General features: G+C 35.3%; 1 protein-coding gene across 4 annotated transcripts in view; it reads left to right on the top strand.

The window, feature by feature from the left end:
• Positions 1–22,002, top strand: part of ITCH (itchy E3 ubiquitin protein ligase) — a 100,016-nt gene extending 78,014 nt beyond the window's left edge. For all 4 annotated transcript variants that reach the window (XM_027558758.1, XM_027558756.1, XM_027558757.1 and 1 more), the window contains 9 exons: positions 2,359–2,447; positions 4,188–4,347; positions 4,613–4,746; positions 5,501–5,641; positions 9,625–9,745; positions 10,179–10,283; positions 12,260–12,356; positions 16,207–16,279; positions 18,597–22,002. In XM_027558758.1, the coding sequence (XP_027414559.1) occupies positions 2,359–2,447; positions 4,188–4,347; positions 4,613–4,746; positions 5,501–5,641; positions 9,625–9,745; positions 10,179–10,283; positions 12,260–12,356; positions 16,207–16,279; positions 18,597–18,696 (1,020 nt within the window). In that variant the 3' untranslated portion in view covers positions 18,697–22,002. The remainder of the gene's footprint in view (positions 1–2,358; positions 2,448–4,187; positions 4,348–4,612; positions 4,747–5,500; positions 5,642–9,624; positions 9,746–10,178; positions 10,284–12,259; positions 12,357–16,206; positions 16,280–18,596) is intronic.
• Positions 22,003–23,622: the final 1,620 nt, after the last annotated feature.

Below are 23,622 nucleotides of genomic sequence, written 5' to 3'. Positions count from 1 at the left end.
GTCTCAAATGTTTTAGTTGTCCTTAGAACCTGAGTTAATTTACTGCTTGGTCTATTTTACAACTTTGTTTACCAACCAATGCAGTTAAGTATTAAGTGATTGGGCTTCCCTGGTAGTTCAGCCCGTAAAGAATCTACCTGCAATACAGGAGTCTCAGGAGACATGGGTTCGAATCCTGGGTTGGAAAGATCTCCTGGAGGAGAGCATGGCAACCCACTTGAGAATTCTTGCCTTGAGAATTCCTGCCTTGAGAATCCCATGGACAGAGAAGCTTGGCAGGCTACAGTCCATAGGGTTGCAAAGAGTTGGACATGACTGAAGCAACCTGAGTACGCACTCAAACATTAAGTGATTGTTGTATGAAAAATATCTTAATATGAAAACTTCCAGTTCATTCTTGTTTTATGGACAGATGTGGATGTGATTCTTTATTATCAAACCTTTATGATAATTTTGGTAGCTACAGCATCACGAAGTGCCAAACTGCATGCAAACAGAAAAAAGACTGAGATAGTTGACAATGGCTGTCTGCTTACTTTCAGAAACAATTATATTCTTTACTTACGGAACCTCAGTTATTAACATTGAAGGGAAATGCCGGTTGGCATCCTGCTAAGCAGGAGCAGATAGTTTTTTAGGAACAGAGCTTGACTAAGGCCACTTTAGGGAATTATGAGTCCTTCTCTTGGTCTGATGTAAGCAAAGCTCCAAGGCCATTCTCTGTCCCACTGTTGCCTGTTTCTTCTTTTCATATTCATAACCAGTATGTAGTCACTGAGTGGTCAATCCCTGGTGAGCCAGTTTCTTGGAGCATGACTTGATGATAGCAGTGCTGAAAAGATGCAGACATGAGTAAATGTCCCTTTAGCATTTGACACGTGGAGACTTTTGCAGAATGACAGACCAGGTGGTGCTAAAACAGTTTTTAAAAATTCTTACCCTAGATTGTACACCCATCCAATAAATGTGAAATAACTTAAAAATGTGTTTGGAAGAGTGACATATAACAAAATTAACATCAGATTTTCTTCATAATGTTTGGATAAAGTTGTTTAAGGTGGTGTGTTTTTTGACACAGCAGAACTGTTTATGGGGGAAATGGCAGGAGAAACATTTTTTTTCCTTCATCTTGTGTGCTGGGTGTGCTAAGTCACTTCAGTCATGTCTGACTCTTTGCGACCCTGCCAGGCTTCGCTGCCCATGGGATTCTCCAGGCAAGAATACTAGAGTGGGTTTCCATGCCTTCCTCAAGGGGATATTCCCTACCCAGGGGTTGAACCTGTGTCTCTTACATCTCCTGCATTGGTAGTCGGGTTCTTTACCACTAGCACCATCTGCAAAGCCCTCCTTCATATTAGACATTTGTTAAAGGGTATTATTTAAAGGGGAACAGCAAACAAGATCAGGGACTATCCTACGGTTTGGGGAGCAGCCACAGGGACAAAGAATAACCAGAAGGAACAAGAAATGAACAAGATAATTTTAACTTATATCTCATTTCCATTGGTATATTTCTAGCCTGTAGTATTTGTAGAACATTTGTCATAAGCATCAAATTATTTGTTTCATGTGGGATATGAATTCATGAAAGTATAGAAACTGAGAGATCCTTAGAATAAGCAGGTCACTTCCTGGGCCTCTCTAGATATTTAAATTTGATTGTTCATTCTTAAAATTGTTCATTGTCCCTTCATAAAATAGAATCATTGTATGGACTTTCTTCTCTCCATGTCATTTTTTTCCCCTAAGAGTAATGTTTGTAATCTACATGCCCAATTTTGGGTAAGTATTTAAATACTTTTAAAAAGGAAGAACCTGACTGACCTCTCCACTGTCGCTCAGTAATGGCACTGTCCTAAAAATATGAAGATGATCATATTAACTACTGTAGTAGAGTACAAACTTTGAGCAGTTTTTCCAGTTTTCCACTGAGAATGAGTTTCCAAGGTAACTGTTCTGTCACAGCCACTGTTTTTCATTTCCAAGTTAGCCAATTAGCTATTATGTGTACCTTTTGGGTATAAAATAAACTGAAACCTGGCCCAAACCAAATAAGGACCTAACCTCTGATCGTGGTCACAGTTACTCTGCTCTAAGCAATTGAGAAGAGGAATTTTGTCAGTGGTAGGATCATTTAAAAGAAAATTATATATAAAGTATACAGAAATATAGATATGTGTAATTTATAAAATATTATGAAACTTTATTTTCTGTATGTGTGAAATTGACCAAACTACAAACACTATTCTATGTCCTGAGGAATTTCAGTTACTTATACTGAAGGAGATTTCTAACCCGGAAGTAAGTGATTAAGGTGTTTCTACTTTTACCAATTCTTATACCTTTATTTTTTGGTAGATAATGAGCTTCAGTCCTCAAGATCTGCGAAGACGTTTGTGGGTGATTTTTCCAGGAGAAGAAGGTTTAGATTATGGAGGTGTAGCAAGGTAGTGATAATATGAATACTCAGAACTTAGTTCCTTTCCTCCAAAGGTATCATTACACTTTGCTTGCAAGTATTTTCTCAATTTGCTATTTCAGGAAAATGAAATATAGCAAATTTTTGTACCTTTATTAAATGTTGCAGTTATAAAACTTCAAAAACCATTAATTCAATACTTCTCTCTCTAAGGTACTGCTAGTTGATTTCACCCACATCACTCATTTATTCATCAGGATAATTCTGTGAGAGAATTTTCCAGGTAATAATGAGGTATAGAGAGTCACCAGAGACACATAACTAAGTTGTAGAGCCTGGATGTAAGTTTCACATCTTCGAACTAGAAGCCAGTGTTCAGTTGACTGCATCATATCTGTTCCGTAAAACATACAAGGCCCTAGAGTGTTCAGGTCACGTTCCCCAACACATACTCTTGATAGAAATAATAGTCATTCAGTTCCCAACTGAGTTTAAAATATATATATATCTGTTTTGAGAGTATAGAAGGCTATGTAAAATAGGACTTGAAATTTTAAATTCTCTTTTCTTAATGTTGAAGCTTCTAATCAAACCCTGGAAGACGGACTCAAGCAGCAAGTTGCTTTGCTTATTCCATAACGATATATTATACAGGGTTAAAAATTTGCATATCAGTGGCCTTACAAAAAGCCAAGGATTTTGAAGTCAAGATTGCGTTTGAATCCTTTTTCTGTACTTAGTAGTATGACTTGGGGCAACTACCTTCATCTGTATAATAAGAGTGATCATAACTGCTTCTCTGGGATTGCTGTATAGAAATATAGTTTATTAATACCCTACTTCAGACCCTGAGTCTTTGTGGAGTCACTAACTGGTCACTGCATTTTAGTTGTTTTTACTTAGGTTTTGTTTCAAAGTTCATATTTCAAAATGTATGAAGTAATCACAGGTAAATAAAAATATGAGTAGAAACATTTAATTTTGTTTAAAGATAATTCAGGAGGAGGGTAATCATCCATTCCTAGCTACAAAATTAACTAGTAGTATTAAGTATAAGCAGGATTACCAGCAGAGGCCATAAATCAACAAAAAAAGAAATCTTGGGCATGAACTGATAAATTGCCCCAGATTCACTCTGCCTACTGTTCTGCCAGATCCTCACCCCTGTTACATAGTAACTATAATCTTACGTTAGTGTTGGTTGATACTTTCACAGCATTTGAATTAGAGCTTCTCAGTGTATTTTTCTAATGAATGAATAGCTTGAATTAAGTGTTTTATTGCCTCTGTGATATTGGAAGTTTTTTCATATTTAAGAGAGCGGTAGCACTTAATGAGCATCACTGAGGGGCTTGGACATGAATGGAATAATGTTAGACTTGTTTCAGCTACTCTAACCACATGGGTCAACAGTGAAATTTAAACCTGCCTATGTTGAGTATTTCACTGATTCTAAGACTAAAGTTTTCATATTTTAACATCTCTGAAACTGAGATGTGTATTACAGTTGGAAATTTTTTTTAGTGGTTCATCAAATAATGTTGTCTTTAAAGTCAACGATGTCTTAGATTCTTTGAAATAAGCAATGTGTAAATATCTTTGCAAAATAGATGGTGGTTTGTACAGAAGCTGTAAAAATCAGTGTGAGACTAGAGAAATATCACCACGTGAGGAGTATAGATTCCTGAGAGCTTTATAGCACTTCTCTTTGATTTATTGGTAAGGTTACTTACAAGATTTTTCACCCTAAATTTTCTTTTGGTTTCAGAGAATGGTTCTTTCTTTTGTCACATGAGGTGTTGAACCCAATGTATTGCCTGTTTGAATATGCAGGGAAGGATAACTACTGCTTGCAGATAAACCCCGCTTCTTACATCAATCCAGATCACCTGAAATATTTTCGTTTTATTGGCAGGTTTATTGCTATGGTAAGTGCAAGTGGAGAGCTGTGTTTACTTTGCTAATTCAGCAATACTAAATAAAGCATTGTGCCTTTAACTTTCTCGTTTGAAATTTTCTCATCACTGACATGTCTTAAGATTGGGTTCTTATATCTTCCCTTTTCCTAGAAATATTCCATAATAGATTGTATGATGGGGAGTTTGTTTTATTTGTCTTTTAACTGAAGAACTCATCTTAACATTCTGAAGTACTGACTGTTATAAAATTATGGATTGTTTTCTTCTTGCATAGGCTCTGTTCCATGGGAAATTCATAGACACAGGTTTTTCTTTGCCATTCTATAAGCGTATCTTGAATAAACCAGTTGGACTGAAGGATTTAGAATCGATTGATCCAGAATTTTACAATTCTCTCATCTGGGTTAAGTAAGTTTGTTTCCTTTTAATTATCAAAATATAATCTATATGTTTTCTTTTTAAAAAAGTATTTCTTTGGCTTTGCTGGGTCTCAGTTGTGACACACGGGATCTTTGGTCTTCTTTGGGGCATGCGGGATCTTTTAGTTGCAGCATGTGGGATCTAGTTCCCCGGACCAGGGATTGAACCTGGGCCCTCTCCATTGAAGTCTTAGCCACTGGACCACCAGGGAAGTCTCTAGTCTGTATGCTTTCATTATAGTGTTGGCAATGTATTCAGACTGTAAGCATGTAATTGGTTTACTGAATTTACATGATTTACGTTATATCTGTCTCATTATTCAGTATGATTGATTATTTTTATAGAAATATACCCAAAAATGTTAGGCAAAATATGACTGTTAGAGCATCATATTCCAGCTTTGTTATTCTGATGTTACAGTTTAACAATAATTGTTGAAGAACATATTGCTTCCCAGGTGGCTCAGTGGTAAAGAATCCACCTGCCTATGCAGGAAGACAAGGATTTGACCCCTGAGTTGGGAAGATCCCCTGGAGAATGAATTGGCACCCAACTCCAGTATTCTTGCCTGGAGAATCCCATGGATAGAGGAGACTGGCAGGCTGTAATCCATGATGTCGCAGAAGAGTTGGACAAGACTTAGTGACTAAAACATTAATTACTGAAGAACATAGTCCTTTAGTTTTAAAAAAGAACCTTAAATGATTAAATTAGTGTAACAGTGTTACTTTCATTTGGGCAGAGAGAACAATATTGAGGAGTGTGGTTTGGAAATGTATTTCTCCGTTGATAAAGAAATCTTAGGTGAAATCAAGAGTCATGATTTGAAACCCAATGGTGGCAATATTCTTGTAACAGAAGAAAATAAAGAGGAATATATCAGGTAAGAGAGAATGCTCTTTTTGGCATGGTTTTTAGCCTTTCTGTTGGACTATATATGTACTAGTATACAGTATTTCAAAAAGTATTATTTGTCTTTATACTAATTATTATCAGACCTGATTGTATGTTATTAAGGACACAATTCACCACTTCCTATCTTGTAAGTACATTGAGAGGAACAAATACTATAGGAGACATTGCTTTATCTCGTTATAATCATGGAACTGGAATCTGATGATAGTTAATTTGAGACTTGATGTTTGGGAAGCATTCAGTTATGTAGAAATAGAGCAAAAGTTCTTGGAAGCAATGTACAGGATGGAAAGCACAAGTCACAGATGGTGAATAGAGTTGCCATAGTGTGTGGTTCCGTCAGGAAGCTCAGGATTAGTAGCCCCTTTGCCATGTCCTGTACTTCAGAAGTCAAGGAAAATGAACCTTTACACAATGTGGTGGCTAGTAAGTTACGATAATCCTTATAACAGTTAGAACTATAGCCCAGTGGTAGATATAGAAGCCAGGTGACAAGAAATTAAGGACTAAGTTCAATAGACAGTATAAATTTCTTTGTAACAAGTCTGACAGTAAAGCACGTGAAAGGTAGGATGGATTCTTGAGGAGGCAGCAGGGTAGAGGGACTACCATGAAGGTTAATTCAAACTGTAAGCCTTCCAAAGAATTAGTCTAGTGGATGTTGACGAGTTTCATCTCCCCTTTATGGTATTTTTCAGTGTAACCAGAAATATGAAGATTTATAAAGTAATAGAAAAAAAATTTGAACAGATAGACCTTTCAGTTTTTCTCCAGAAGTGAAAGTTTGAAGGGTAGAAGCAGTGTTGGCTCACCCTTTTAAATACCAGTTCTGTAACTACTATGCCGTCTAACATCATGGCATTGAAAACAATCTCAATTTTATATGCAGATGTTTTTGTGGGGAATATTGAAAGATCAGGTAAAATTTTTAAGTAAAATGATTTTCTTAGTGTATTCTCTTATGCTTTGCTTTCATACTTTTAGTCTCGAGTTATTAGTTCACTCACATATTCTCAGCAACAGTTCTGTCAGATATGGGTGAGATTTCATATAACTGCTGCTGCTTGAATTCCTGCTTCTGGATCTCTTGCCTGTTTTTCTACTTTTCAAATATTAAAATATCCTCTCCAGCTTTCTTGTGATTAATATTTGCATGACATATCTTCCTCTATGCTTTATTTTCAATCCTTTGTCTTTCTGTTTAAAGTATGTTTCTTATAAGCAGAATATTCTTAGGTCTTCTTATTTTTATCCAGTCTGATAATCTATTTTTAATTGCAATTAGTACATTTAAGTTGAATGTTGTTACTGACATGATTGGACTTAAGTTTGCCACCTTGCTATTTGTTTCTTCTTTTTCCCAATTTCTTTTGTTCCTCCTTTCCTGCCGTCCTTTGTATTAATAATTTCTAGTTTTCTTTTCGTATATCTTTGGTGTTTTTCTTCACTATACCTCTTTAATTTTTTAATGATTGTTCTAATGAAAATATACATCCTTAACTTACCACTTTTAATTAATTTTATACTGCTATATTCATATATGTAACATTGTACTAATATACTAATATAAGAGGCTCATAATAGTATAATTTTATCTCACTTCAGCCATTTGTGCTATTTTTATCATTGTCTTTCTGATGTTTATAACCCCGTAATACTATTTTCTTGCTTTAAGAAATCAATATATTTTAAAAGAAATTAAGGAATAGTAGTCTTTTATATTTACTCACATTACCATTTCTAGTTTTCTTCATTTCTTTCTGCAGTTACATTTTTTTTTCACCTGGGATCATTTCCCTTCAGCTTTAAAAACTTCCTTCACCATTTCTGTTAATGTGTGCTTGCTGGCAGTGAATTGTCTCAGCTTTTATCCGAAAATACTTGTATGTCACCTTCAATATTTGAAGGATATTTTCACTCGATTTAGAATTCTAGGTTTGTAGTTTTGTGTTTTTTTTAGCACTTTCTTTCAATGCTGTTATTCCATTATTGGCTTCTGTTTTTGTTGATGTGAGCCATTGTTTTTATTTTCTGGATGAAGTATATGCTTTCTTCTCTGGCTTTTAAAAGATTTTGTTTTTTAAGCATTTTTATTCTGATGTATCTAATTGTGATTGCTTTTATATTTATCCTTTCTGGCATTTTGTAAGCTTCTTGTGATTGATGCCATGTTAGCAGTTACGGAAAATTTTTGTTCTTTCTATAAATGTTCCTTTTCCTTTGGTTCCTTCTTTCATACTTCAGAGACTTCAGTTACATGTATATTTAACCTTTGATATTATCCCAGGTGGTGTTTGTATTTTTTTCATTTTCTCTGTGATTCAGTTTGGGCCATTTTGATTGATTTGTCTTTGAATACAGTGCTCTTAAACTCATCCAATTAAATTTTCATTTCAGATATTCTTAAATTTCCATTTGGTTCTTTCAAGAGTTTCTGTGTTGAGAATCTTCATCTCTTCATACAGTTTGTCCATCTTGTCCTCTAAATTATTTAACACATTTTACTAGTTTTTTTAAAGTATTTACTAACTTAAACATTTGAGCTATCAGTTTTCCCAGTTATTATTTATGGACTTTTTTCTCTTTTGAGTCACATTTTTCAGCTTCTTTGCACATGCAGTCATTTTTTCATTATGGATAATACATGGTAGAGACTCTGAATTCTTTTTTTTTTCTTTGAAGTATATTGAGTTTTGTTTTGACAAAAAGTTAAGGACAGATCACATTCATTTTGTGGATGCTTGCTAGAGCTCCTGTATTTCCATTTTGCTTTTAATCCTAAAACATATTCTTTATTCCTTAGAATATGGTTCCATAGTCCTTACAGTGGAAAGCCCAGGTATTTTCCATATAACTTGTGAGAATTAAATTTAAATTCTGTCTCTACAGCACTAGGTGACTACCAAAATTTCTGATTGGGTCTTTGACTCTCCAGTTGTTTACTGGACAGGGTTCCCTGGCATCTCATCATTTTGCACATGTGTATTTAGGAGTCAGTTAAGGATTTGAAGTGTATTTGAAGTACAGATTTCAGAACACCCTCTGTCTTTTTTCTTTCAGGGATTTTTCTGTAGCTGCTTTGGCAGCTTTAAGCTGTTAACCTTATATCTCCACAGCCCAGTGATACCGTTGCTTTTAATTTGAGTTTCATTTTCCTGTGCTCTTTGTAAACTGGTCAGTGCCCTCAGAGGAAAAGTGTAGTAAATGTGGCTCTGCTCCAGAGTGCCAGCCTCCTTCAAGAATCTTGTCCCCACCAGTTTCTGCCTGCCTTTGGTTTCTCTCTGATGCCTTCAGACATTTGATATCTATAATTTGCCCAGTGTTTGTAATTATAATCACCAGGGAGATTAGTCCAATACAACCAACATTGCTATTTTCCAAAATTTCAGAGTTTAATAAACTTTAGAACTTGTGTTGTCTGAAATTGTCATCAAGTAATCAAATACCTAAAATATGTTTGTTTGCTCATTAAAATCATTCTGTAACAAAGCAGAAAGTTTTTTATTTGGTGTAATTTTGACTGTTCATATTGATATGTGTCTTTGTAGATGAAAATTTGAAGAAAATTGAATCTGATACAGTCAGTATGTCCAAAAATTTGAGTCAATCAGTAGAAATTGAGCATTGAATATTTGATGTAAAGGAATTATTGTTACCTTTTTTGTGTGATGATAGAAATATAGTTTGTTTTTTAAAAAAAGACTAATAGAAATATATACTCAAATACTTGTTTCAGATGAAATTACATGCTGTCTAGGGTATGGATAGAAGCATAATGAAATAAGATTGGTATTGTCTTGAAGCTGAGATATCTGTACATAGGGTTCATTTATTTTACTCATATGTATTTGACACTCTTCATAATAAAGTTTTTAAAAATTATTTTTATACTCAAAATTTAAAGGTAAAATCTAAACTTCCTCATCATCTTTTTTTATAATTATTTACCAGAATGGTAGCTGAATGGAGATTGTCTCGTGGTGTTGAAGAACAGACGCAAGCTTTCTTTGAGGGCTTTAATGAAATTCTTCCCCAGCAGTATTTACAGTACTTCGATGCAAAGGAATTAGAGGTAATGAGTTCTCCTTTCCTCTGAAGCATGCTGGTAAATAATGCTTTCACGTATCTGTTTTCAACTCACTTCACTATCTTTCCAATGGCAGTAATATTTTTTTGTTCTGGCAGTATGTTTCTGAAGAATCCCCAGTAGTTAAAAGTCTATAATTTATCCAAAAATATAAAATTTTGCCAAAGATATTAGAACCTCTGCCCAGTGAGGAACTTATTCACCTGAATATGTGTATATATGATACCAAACATGGAAACTCAACTTTTATAAGTAATATAGCTAAAATTTTGATGAAATTCTTGACACACACATTTTTAGCTAAAGCCTCCTGATTAATTTTTGAAAATCGTTTAATATTAGTCTTATCTATGTCTAGTATTTTTATATAGGTTGTACATTTACCTAAAGAAACTATTTGTCTTTTTTATCCCTAAAGGTTCTTTTATGTGGGATGCAAGAGATTGATTTGAATGATTGGCAAAGACATGCCATCTACCGTCACTATACCAGGACAAGTAAACAAATCATGTGGTTTTGGCAGGTTTGTCTCAGTTTCTTTCTTTTGGAAGATAAACCATAACTTTGTAGAAAATGCTTACCACATATGGAAATGAGTCATAGAATAAAATGTACCAGTATGTTCAGGGTCCTCATTCCATTCTATGCATTGTAATAAGTGAATACAGCATTCTTTGACTATTGCCAAGTAAGCAACACACGCCTTGCACCTTCGCCTAGAGAATAAGATAACACCAGATAATAACATTCCCCTGTATTTGATCTAAATGCTTTGAGGATTGTATAGAATTGTCTGAACTATGATTTTCATTAATTATTCGTATCTCATTAAGAATTATTTAATGTTTAGAACTTAGAGGCCCTTGGTTTGGAATCATAATGGTGTCTCCTCCAAAATTTCTTCTATAAGTATCTGAAAAATTGCTCACTAATCATTAGAAAAGTGCAAATCAAAATGAAAGTGAGATGTACACCCATTAAGGTGTTTAATAACACCCATTTAAGGTGTTATTAAAAAAAAAATGAAAGTTATTCATCCTTGGTAAGGATGTGGAGAAATTGGGATTCCTCCTACATTGCTGGTGACAATATAAAATGGTATACCACTATGGAAAACAGTTTGGTGGGTCCTCAAAATGTTAAACATAGAATTACCTTATGGTTCAACAATATATTCTTTTGGTCATACCCAAAAGAATTTAAGGCAGGAACTCAGATACTTATCATATAACTATGTTCATAATCAGCATTATCTATATTAGCCAAAAGGTGGAAGCAACTTAAAATGTCCATCAACAGATGATTGGATAAACAAAATGTGGTATGTACATACAGTGCAATATTGTCCAACGTTAGAAAGGAAATTCTAACACAGGCTATAGCATGGGTGAACCTTAAGGATACAATGCTAAGTGAAATAAGACAGCCACAAAAGGACAAATATTGTATGATTCCACTTACATGAAGTATCTAGAATAAGCAAATTTATAGAGACAGAAAGTAGAATAGAGTTTACCAAGGACAGGGGAGAAGGCAGAAGCAAGGAGGTAAGTTTAAAGAAATGAGTTTTTGTCTGGTAAACTAAAGTTCTGGAAATGGTGGCAATGGTTACACAACAGTGTGAATATGTTTAGTGTCATTGAATTGTATACTTAAAATGGTAAATTTTTATTTTATATATATTTAACCACAGTAAAAAAAAGTTTTTTTTTAATGCCTGCTTTTTATGTAAAGAACCTCATAAGAAGGGAAGGGACATTTGTATACTTCTGGATGATCCATGTTGATGTATGCCAGAAACCAATACAATATTGTAATTATCCTTCAATTAAAAATAAATTAGAAAAAAACTCAAGCTGAAATGACCAAGCTTCTATAAGTTAGTACAGTAAGATAAAAATTCTTTACAAAAAATTTGGCTGAGCCAAAATTCTTGTGCTGCAGGCTAGAAAGCATTCTCTAGAAACTTAATGCTTTGAGTCAGGGTTGTAGGAGTTAAAAACCACATAATTCTGGCAACACATAGCTACACCAAAACATAAAGAACATTGAAAGAAGAACATTCCTGGGATATATCCAGGTCAGAATTTGTGAGCTTAATTTCATTTGTTCATAAAACCAAAAAGTCTGTTCTAACTCAAACTCTGCATCCTTTGTAACCACATGTATGTCTGTTGGACAGGCAGATCTAGGGGTAAAAGGAGGGGTGCCCTAGAAGAGCTGATCTTGAGGCTGCACGAGTAGGGTGCTCTCGAGCCCAGGGCACTCTTCTCTTTACCTATAAGCTTGTGGTACTAGGATTGGTGTTGGTGGAGGGGGCTGATGAGTGGGGCTTTTGACAAGCAGGGAGAAGGCCTACCACCCACGGTGATAGGTGCATTTTCTGGTGCATCTGACCCTCGCAGTTCAGCTAAGATATGAAATGATCTTTTTTTCCTTTTTTGTTTAGTATTCTAAACGCATATGACCTATGTATCTCTTTAAATGTGCTTTTAACAGTTTGTTAAAGAAATCGATAATGAGAAGAGAATGCGACTTTTGCAGTTTGTTACTGGGACCTGCCGACTGCCAGTTGGAGGATTTGCTGACCTCATGGGTATGTCTACAGGATCACGCTGCTGTTACCCTAATGTGTATACAGTATATCAGAAATAACAAAGTATAGCTATTTTCTTAATTAGATATAGTTAACCAGGATTTGTGTCAACTTTTAAATCACTTTGTAATCCTTCTCTCAAAAATGTTTAATTCTTAGCCTAGACTCCACATTTTTCATTCATTTGGCAAACATTTCAGTGTTTCCTGTGAGCCAGGCACTATTGTTTGTATTATATTTTAATGACTTATTTACCACTCTTCCCTGTTATACCTGGAGCTGCTTGAGATATAGATCCATATCTTCCATCTTTTTATTTCTATTACCTGTCACATAATAGTCACTGATTAAATTATATGTTGTTTAGAAATGGATGACTATAAGAATATTTTGTGATTAAATAATAAGTAAATTCAGGTCTTTATTTAACACTAACAATATGCAAGTAGCATGGGAGGATAGAAGTTGGAATCCTTAAGTCTGCTGGAAAAAGAGAGTCAGAATTAAAGAATCAAGTAGGTGACTCCCTGGCAGTCCAGTGGTGAAGACTCAGCACTGCCCACACAAGGGACGCGGGTACGATCACTGTCCGGGGGACTAGGAGCCCACGTGCCCTGTGGCATGGCCAAAAGGTAAAGACATAAGTAGATCAAGTAGACGATTTTGGATAGTATGTTGAACCAGTTCAAGACTTTAAAAACCAGACCAAAAGAATTTGGACATTACTTAGGGTTTTGGAAGCTCTGGGAGCTTTTTGAAGATAGAATTTGTTGAAGCTGCATTTTAGAAGACTTGATAGTATAGCATGCAAATAGAAAAGCGTGGAAATAGGAAGAAACCATTAGAGCTATGATAAAAAACTGATCTTAAGAGAGAAAATAGGGATGGAAAAAGTAGAAATAAGAGGAGTTCCAAAGGTAGAAATAAGACTTGATTAGAATATTAAATATAAAGGAAGAATGCTTACATTTTATGCAACATGGAGAAGTTGTGAAGTGTAAGGAATCTGCTAAGTGTAAGGTGACTGTCAGACAACCAAGTAGAAAATTTCAATGAGAGGACAGTTTTATAGGTGTTGAGTTTAGAGGTAAGAGTTAGAGAAAGTAGGCTCATAAGAGCAGTGAAGCTGTGAGAATGGATGGGCTTGTGCAGAAATAGAATACAAAGAATAGAGAGCTGATGCTTAAAAACATCTGTATTTAGGGTTGAGATAGAACTACCCTAGAGGCAGAGGAGAGGCCAGGGAGTAAAAAAGAAAAATATTTTAGTCTCTCCGAAGCAATATAGAAGGGAAGTTTTTATCTAGTGCTCCAGAGAAGTCTCAAAAAGGATAATTTCTAAGTACATTTTTGGAGAGGGGCACCTTTGAGAATGCTCTCTAGTTTGAAAGAGAGAGACCATGTTGGGGTTTGGAGAGGTTAAGGAATAGTGACTAAAAGGAAGAAAAAAATTGCTACAAGTTTCTCAATAAAAACTGGGAACTTGATTATTAAAAAAATAAGAACTAGGTCTGCTCTTAGAAATAATATTAGGATTGGGTGGAGTAGTCTGAAGCAATACAGAAGGATACTTTTGGAAGACAGTGAAATTGTGATTCATCAAATTTTAGAGGACAATTAGTTTAACCTCCCTTCCACCCAGTATAGGAAAATAAAGTTGTAAGAGTAAAGTATATAATAATTAAATCTGGTGGATCTTGACCTTAACAGGTCTAATATCCCATTTTTGTAACATATTTATATCTTTAATATTATATAATGAAGTTGGTAGATATGAAATGTATCTACAACCTCCCAAAAATACATGAACATAACACTAACTGTAATATCTAGAAGTTTTTAAGTGATTTATGAAGAAATTATATTTATTTCAGTACATGTATATCTGGGAAACTGTTAGAAGACACAAAAAGTTGTTCCTGTTTAAATGAGCTGATCTAAGAGAAGGTCAGAAGCTCTTTGTATATAAGAATTACTGAAATATGAAAGAACAGATAGAAAAGGTAAAAAATAATAGACAAAAAAAACACGTGTAAGAGAAAGAGGGAAATAGCCTAAATGAAATAAGGATAATATACCTGCCAAAATATAGCTGATTAAAGTAGAGGAAAAATGAGGTAGAACTTAAAGTATAATGTCTAATCATGGAATTCCAGTATAAGCCAAGGCTCTGATATTTAAAAGACCTCAGACCTTTTTAAAGTTGAAATAGGTTGAAAAATAGGAATAAACGTGCGGAGTCTATATGAAGGTTGTTTGGTTTAGGGGTAGTTGTCAGTAAGATTGAAAACAATAGACAGCCTAAAATTTCAGTTTATGTTTACAAATGATGTCTTACAAGTCCATAAAATTTTAGAAAACATCCAGGGTAACTGGTATTATTTGTCAAATAGCCTTTATCATTGAAATTCACTGTGAATCCTTCATTTCATATTTCTCTATTTTGATATTTGATTCAGTCTATTAAAAGAAATCCAAAAGAAATGCAAAGAACTGCCTCACTGGAAAATATCCTGATATTGGGAAGGACTGAAGGCAGGAGGAGAGGTGGATGATAAAGGATGCAGTGGTTGGAGGGCATCACTGACTCAATGGACATGAGTTTGGGCGGGCTCTGGCAGTTGGCGGTGGACAGGGAAGCCTGGCATGCTGCAGTCCATGGAGTTGCAGACAGTCGGACACGACTGAGTGACTGAACTGAACTGATATATCATTTTGCTTTCTAATCATGTTATAGTAGATATTCATTGACCTGCAGAAATTATTCCCAGGGAAGCTAATAGGTATATATACTGAATAATAAGAAACCAAAAGAATTATGAACTCCTTAAACAGGTCTGGCATACTGCAGCTGTGGATCAAATCCAGTATTCCTCCCAATTTTATAAATAAAGATTCATGAGATCATCAAAAAAAAAAAAAAGAAGAAATCCAGACTCTGTTATATACTAATTAGCACTATTAAACTTGTCATCTGTGTGGCTAGAAATGTTATAATATATTGAGAGAATGTGCAGTACATAAACTAATAATTTCAAGCTTAATTATTATTTTAGCTATCCTGTTTCATAATGACCATACTGGGCTTTTCACATAACTACTTAAGAAAACACTTCAGTGTTAGTAGATGCAAAAGTACTACCAATTTATATTTGTATTGTGTTTAGTCAGGTGGAACATGAGAAAATTCTTTGGCTTGACTTATTTTACACATGGCAGAAACATTAAGTGTGCCTGGCGCTGTCTTATTCAGAAGTCCAGTAGTACTTCCAATTGTGACCACCAATAAATGCTGCTGAGGGGCAGCAGTGATGTTTTGAGAAAACCAGTACTAAAAGATAACCATTAACAGCCGACTCGAGATAAATGAGAGGCAAGAATTGGGTAAAAAGTGTGTCAGGGCACACCCTACAGGACCTATTGAATTCATTAGGTAGTTTACATTTTCTAAAGTTTTCACAGTTTTCTATTTAAATCAAATTTTATAAGACAGTGAGTTTTAGTTTCCCTGTTTAAAATTGAAATTAAACTTTTTATGCCTTGTAATGTGAGATATTATTAATTACAGCATTCTGGTGTTCTAGCTAAGGGGTGTAGATGAAACTGCATTTTCTCCTCCTTAGCATGCATTAACAATATGGTTCTCAAATTGAGTACTCATCAGAATCATCTGGAAGCTTGTTAAAATATTGTTGCTGAGCCTCACCCCTAGAATTTTTGATTCAGTTCAGTTGGGGCCTGTGTATTTGTGATTCGTTAAGTTCCCTGGTGATGCTGATACAGCTGAATTGGGGATAGCAATTTGAGAACCATTACACTATCAAGCTGTTGATGATTTCACTATATTTTAGGGAGCAATGGGCCACAGAAGTTCTGCATTGAAAAAGTCGGGAAAGAAAATTGGTTGCCTAGAAGTCATACCTGGTAAGTAAAATCAGAAAGAGTGTTTATGTATAACTGAAACTCTTTACTATTCACCTGAAACTAACACAACAATGTTAATCAACTCTTCTCCAAAATAAAAATTTTAAAAAGTGTAGAAAATATCCTTTTCTCACTTATCTTGTATATACTAAAGCATGTTACAAATTAGAAATGAAATATTTTCTCCATGGTATTGAATTATTTTTAACAGCTTTAGTGACATATAATTTATGTAACAAAAAAATTACCCATTTTAATCTAGTAATATTTAGTAGATTTTCAAAGAAGTAACCATCACTACAATCCAGTTTTAGAGTATTTCTGTCACCCCAAAACAATCTCTGTTACCAGTTTACAGTTAATCCCTTTTCTCACCACTGCATTTTTTTTTTTTGAAATGTGATATTTAGAAAACACTTTAACATTTCTCTGTAGGCAGAGGAAGAAATCAAATCTAGGTAGCTATAGAGAGAGACTCTTAGCACAGTGACAGAAATAATGTTTTCTTATTATAAATGTAGTTTAACCACATTTCCAAAAATGTACAAAACTAAAAACCCTAATCTTAAATACAAAATGTTGGAATTCAATGTAATGCCAACAATATCTGCACTTTATTTTGTGAGACATTTCAGTAGTCATATATAGACCTTGCCGGACATTTGTGTATTTTTCCTATCTGCCCTTTTTATGCTCTCTTGTGTGCTCTTCTGTATTTTCATTAATACGACTTTTTAAAACAGCTTGGCATGTTTGTTGAAGAATCAGTTGACCATAAATACATGGGTTTATTTTTGAATTCTCACTTCTTTTCCATTGATCTATAATATTTGTTCACAGTGACTAACATTTTGTTGATTATTATATCTTTTCAGTAAGTTTTGATATTAGATATGCATTCTCCAACTTTTTTCAAGATTGTTTCTGCTCTTCTAGGTCCTTTGGATTTCCATATGAATTGTAGGATCAGCTTGTCCAATTCTGCAAAGAGATCAGCTGGGATTTTGATACAAATTGATTAGTTAGTTTGGGGGAGTATTGCCATCCTAACAGTATTGTCTTCTGACTCATGAATATCAGGTGTCTTTCCCTTTATTTAGATGTCTGATGTATTTCAACAGTGTTTTGTAGTTTTTATTACGTAAGTCCTGCTTTTCTTCTGAAAAATTTATTCCTAAGTATTTTATTCTTTAAGAAACTATTATAAATGGAATTATTTTCTTAATTTCACTTAAGATTATTCATTGCTAGTATATCGAGATACAGTTGATTGTCTTACACTCATCTTGTACACATGTATTTTGATTTGACCTTTTGTCACTTTTTTTAAACTTGGAACACACTGTGCCATTACATTATTGTGAACAGCTTATCTCAGTCATGCATGAAAACTAGTCTCATTACTTTTTCAAGTTCCATGTTTTTATTTGTTCATTTCTATAACTAAATTTATTTTCCCTTTGTGGAAACATTATTTCTTCTGTTACCAAATATCTGTTGAGTGAGTGCTCAGTCATGACTGACACTTTGTGATCCCATGGATTTACTGTAGCCTTCTAGCCTCTTTTGTTCATGAAATTTTCCCAGGAAGAATACTAGAGTGGGTTGCCATTTCCTCCTCCAGGGTATCTTCCCGACCCACCCAGGGATCGAACCTGTGTCTCCTGTGTCTCCTGCATTGGCAGGCAGCTTTTTTGCAACTGAGCCACCTGGGAAGCCCGCCAAGTGTCCACCTGCACCTTATCCTAAAACTATAGCAGAAGGCCAAGGCTTTAGGGCAGATTCACTGCCTGTTACCTTGTGAAAGTGTCCTTAATATGCCCCCAAATTAGAAGATACCTTTTAAAATTCATAGTTAAGAATAAAAGAAAGTCAGTAGGACCAGCATATTAGATATGAGAGCAGAAAATATTTTTATTGTTAATGGGGTATATTTAAAACCTTTTGATAAGAGACCTATGACCCACAAAGCCTAAAGTATTAATATTTACCATCTAGCCCAAACAGCAAACGTTTGCTGACCATGTTTGATTATAGAGTAAATGGGAAAGTTTAAGAGGTCTGGCATTTTACTGCGTACCTATTGAGCATCTGGTACTATGCTATATATGCTTATTTCTTCTTTATTGAATCCTGAGAGGTAAGTACTGTTAACTTTCATTTTACCAAAGAAAAAAAACAGACTTGGAAAAGTGAAAAAATAAAACAGGTGCCCAAGGGCCCAGTGATGGAGCTGAGATTTCAACCTAATTTTGCCTGGCTTTGAAACCATTGTTAGTATATATCCTTTTCTCAAGGTAACAATTCTTACTTTTAGTTTTAACCGCCTGGACCTGCCACCCTACAAGAGCTATGAGCAACTGAAGGAAAAGCTGTTATTTGCTATTGAAGAAACAGAAGGCTTTGGACAAGAGTGAATTCTGAGAGCCTGCACCACCAAAGGACAAGAATTTATTTGCAACGTTTGTCCTTTTCCTTCTTTGCCTATTGCACACTTGTAAAATTGGACTGTGACTGTTTAGAGAGTTATCTTGAGTGTAAGTAAATTAATGTTATCATTGAGATTTATCTCCCAGTGATTCTGGGTTTCTTCTCAGTGTTTTCAGAAATCAGATCTGCAAATGACTTAGTCATAAACCTTACTTACCATGAGATTAACACAGCAATGAAATCTGCCTTGTCTTATTCCACTAGATTGTTTCCTTAACAAAAAATTTGTGTCTCAGAAGTCTCACTTAGGTTTTTTTTCTTTTAGAGATTCTGAAAATATGCAGGGAATTTCCATGGTAACTAAAATATATAGGATCTACCTATTAAGCCTCATGGAAAGAGGTATTTGTTTAAAACAGCCCAGCTTCTGGGGTTGTGAGCAAACTTCCGGCTTGTGCTCTCCCTCTTCTTTCAGCCTGGCCTGACTGTTGTTTTTCCTTTTCGGAGCATGAAATCCATGCATCATTTGATGTTATCCCTAGAAAAGAGATGCTAGACTCTTGTATCTCTCCACAAAGTAGTTTTGTGGAGAAGTTGGTCCCGGTCTGCAAATGACTTCACTTAGAAATTTGATTGTTTTAATTGCCTCGCAAATACTAAACTTGACAAACAATACTGACACTATGCTGCCTTCACTGTAGAGAAAAAAAAAAAGTTAGCCAATTTTTGAAATTAATTTGGGTGACTTTATCGAAGGCCATTGACAGTTTTTGTGTGTTCCTGTATATCAATTCCATCTTTAAATTTTATCATAATCCAACAATTCCAGTTACATTTAACTCCTGCTAAGGAGTTCAAATTAGAGTGCTTTCTAATCCAAGTAGAGGTCAATGAAAATATCTATAAAATCATTTTCATTAGGGAGGAAGAGCTGTGGTACTGGTTAAAAAAGTGAGTAAATGCATTTACAGCAATACATTTCTAGTAACCACAGAAATGTATTGTCTGTGTGAATTAAAACTTCACAGATTGACAATTTATCTGACAAATGTTATAATAGTTACTTCCATTCTGTCTTGTCCTGATTTGAATTTTCTGTTCACGTCTAACAATTTTAACAGGTTTTTCCCATGACCATTTAACATTAGATTGCTCTGTTAGTAACTGATTAATGCACTTTGACCTTCTCTGTGGTAATTTTTTTTAACTTAGCCTGCTTAGACTTAGCAAGATGACTGCTGTCAGAGGACAGTGGGAGAAAGCCTAAGCCAGCTGAGTGCCTATCATAATTGAACTCATAACCTAATATCTCATGAAATAGGGACTTTGGCAGGTTTCAGTAGCATAGCATGAAAAAGTAGCATTGAGCCAAAAATAAGCAAATAGCAAACCCCTGTTCTATTTGGAAAGGAAATGGGGGGTTTTGTCCGTAACTACTCTTATCTTGAAACAACGACAAAAGCATTTTTTAACTTGTATATCTGTATTCTAAAACACTGCCATCATAAAGCAGACATGTGAGTGAAAGGGTTGCCTCATCCAGAAGTCGTTAGTGTGAAGGGAGAGATTGGGCTACCCCCAGTCCTATCTTAATTTTGATTTTATTCTACATAGTCTAGGAAATGTACTATGGTCTCTAAAAGCCCTAGTTTTCAAAGTGACTCTGCCTTTTTGTTGGTAGGGGGCAAAAAACACTATTGCTTTGTCTTACAGAGCGAATGTCTGCCAACTACCCATTCGTTATATGTCTGAACTTTGGTAATATATGGCTATGGAGATTAAACCTTCTATAAAGACTTCCTATTGAGGTGAATGCTCATATTGAAATGTAGTTACCTACAATATTTACTAGAGATTTATGAGATTAAATTAAGAGATAATGTAAGAAAGTAGACTTTTTTGTTCTACATGCTTGATGATTCATTTAGGGACCTAGAAATATTGTGCGAAAATGTATAAATATCATCCAAAAGGCTTTCTGCCCTATATTTTTAAAATACAGAATAGTTATATATGAAGTAGTCCCGGCCCTAGTTCTATAGGGCTTGGCTATTAATATTTTTATGGAAGAAATGTTTAGTTCTGGAAAAGGTAAATGCTTGTATATATTTTTGCAGCCTGGGATCTCCCTTACTCCATTTCTTCCTTTAATTTAAATGGCCACCTGTATATGTCTTTCCCTGCTGTGTTAGGAAAATGGGGGCTGGATATCCCAAGAATCAGAGGTTATATAAAAATACTGCAGATAGACAGCAGACATAAATATCTACCAAATGCTATCTTAAATTTTGGTCCAAACTGATCATTTGGAAATAGATTTATTGTAAGTGTTTAATTAGAGTGATTTCTTAAATCTGAACTAAATTGCTTTTAGAGTCCTTTTTCTTTGTAAGCATTGTAAATGCTAATAAATCCTGTTAATTTTTTTACTGCATGTTATGTTGAAATAAAAACAAAGTAAAATGAGCAATTGCCTTATTATTATTCTTCTGCTCTTTTGGGAGGTTGGGGAAGGCAGCGTTTCACATAGCCTGGGTGAGGAGGGAAGGACCTTGTTTTATCAAATAGATTGATTTAAAACTGGTCCAGCAGCTCATAATAATGAATTCTTGCTCTGGCTTTTATGATCTTAAATCAGAGTGCAGGAGAATTTTAATTTCATAAGACTTACAATAACTCTATTTAAAAGTTCGGGTACTAATTTTTCATCAAGAGATTGACATACCAGTGTCATTTCATCAGAAATTTTAGTGAAACATGACTCACCAGCTCATAGAGGTTCATCCTAAATCAACTATGTCAATTAGGCCCACTCTGCCAATTTTTTATTTACCTGGTTAATAACTTGAAATGTTACTAGGGATGACTTATGGAATTAGACTTCTGTTTTTATATCCCTCCTTGTTTTGGATGTAAATCCATCCTTTTAAATTCCTTTAAGTTAACTACATCTATTTAATATTGTTGGCATCTCCAGCCCCCCCCGCATTTTTTTTTAGTTGCTTTCAGAATTATTTGTATATATGCTATGCTTTTGTTAACCAAAAATGGAATAGCAGCACTGGATTGTATATTATTGTATTGGAGTTCCTTTGTTTTCTTAAATTGTAATTTCAAATACTCAGGTAACTCTACAAGTACCATATAGGGAGTCAAGTGCTGTTACAGAGGTCCTGCAGTGGGCTCCCTCACTTGTGTTTCCTAAAAGATGTAAGACTGTTTACAATTAAACTTTCTGGTCCTTCCTTTGTACACTTTGATATTAGTCTTGAATAAAGTTTTTCCCACCTGCAGGGAAGCCTTTTATGTGACCAGGATGTATAGATTTCTCCCCCTCTGCTTTTGTACATGGGCAAGTTACTGCCTGCCTGTGCTTGAAGTAGATGGGAGAAAAACTAGAAAGACTCGGGTGAGACTGGATTTGGTGCCTGTGTTGAAGAGAACCAAGATGAAGATGTCTACTTTTCTGGCACAACTAAGGGTGCCCTAAGACAGGATCTCAGCCATGGGTGCTCAATAGAGAATCACCAGCTAGCTAACAAGACTTTTTCTTATTAGGAAACCAAGTGGTCATTCTGTGATTTAAAATTGACCCAGTGGAAAGACGCTAAGGGAAGTGGGTTTGTTTTTTTTTTTTTTAATTTTAATATGGTGATCTAGCAGTGACTGAAAGACAGGTTCCTTGGAAATCCTTCAAAGTAGACCTTATCGTCTTTAATCTGTCCTATATAAGCAGCTAGGAAGCTCTAGTTTCGCCGTTGCTAAGGAAAAGAGGGAAGACGTGTTTCCCCCAGCATGAGGAAATCCTCCCTGGGAAAATAAGTAGTTATTTTTACTGAACATTTGGCTTTCCAGCACCAAACTCTTCAAAGCATCAAACTGGGACTCAGCTGTGGCTGACTGGCTGCTAGTCTCTGGACTTCTAGGAAGAGGATCTCATGTTGTAGAACTCCAGAACAGAAACTGCTGTCACTCCCAGCTCATTTCATTGGTCAGTTTCCATGTGTCTGTAAAGCTTCTTTGTGGTCAGGACACTGAAGGGGAGGATCCATGGGAATCTTTCAGGTCTTAAGTGGAGACCTAGGAAGGACAGTATTGGTCCCCCATGCCCATTGGGCAAAGATGCTGTGAGCATCAGGGTTTCCTCAAAGCAACGCACAAGGAAGGGACCTTGAAAATTTTTAGTTACTCCTGCAGATAAGTGAAAACAACCATGCTGTTACTTTCCTCATTTCTAATTCAGACCTCTTCTGTTTGTCTTGTCTGTCCTAGCAACCAGTATCACACCTCTATTCACTTACTCCAGGACAACTCTCAGCATTTATTACTATATCCCAAACACTCAGATATGTAACATGCACTGTCATTTAGTGTTCCTGGTCACTTTCATAGACGAATGATCATCTCTGTTTTACAGAAAATAGGTTCAAGATGATTGAGAAGCTACAAGTGTCCTTAGCTGTTACATGGCAAGAGTACAAGTTGGAATCCAGGACTGTCTGACTCCAAAGAATGTGTGCTTAAACATTTTGCTATACTTCTACTTAACAGCAAGTCTGGGAGTCTTCCATAACTAGTTCCATCTAATTGGTCTTCAAATCCTGTTAAGTCCATCTCCAAAACTTGAGAATCATTTCTTTCAGAGCTGCCCCCATTGCCACAGCCCACATCCTTCATCCTTACCCTCATTGACTGTAGCAACTTGTCATTTCATTCTCCCAGTCCGTTTGTGCTGCCTCAGAAAGATCTGTGGAAGACTTAAGTCTCAAGTAGTTCTCCCCAGTGGTTCCTCCATTCCACAGATTAATTCCAAAACTCAAAGCCTATCACTCAAAGCCTTAACTCCTTCCAGTTCCTTCCAACGCCTCCTCAATTCTTACTCTGGCTCCAGCCAGTCACATGAACTATAGGCC

Source organism: Bos indicus x Bos taurus, chromosome 13, assembly GCF_003369695.1.
Source record: "Bos indicus x Bos taurus breed Angus x Brahman F1 hybrid chromosome 13, Bos_hybrid_MaternalHap_v2.0, whole genome shotgun sequence".
Taxonomy (NCBI): Eukaryota; Metazoa; Chordata; class Mammalia; order Artiodactyla; family Bovidae; genus Bos; species Bos indicus x Bos taurus.
Note: the sequence above shows the minus strand (reverse complement) of the source record. Positions and strands in the feature narration are given on the sequence as shown.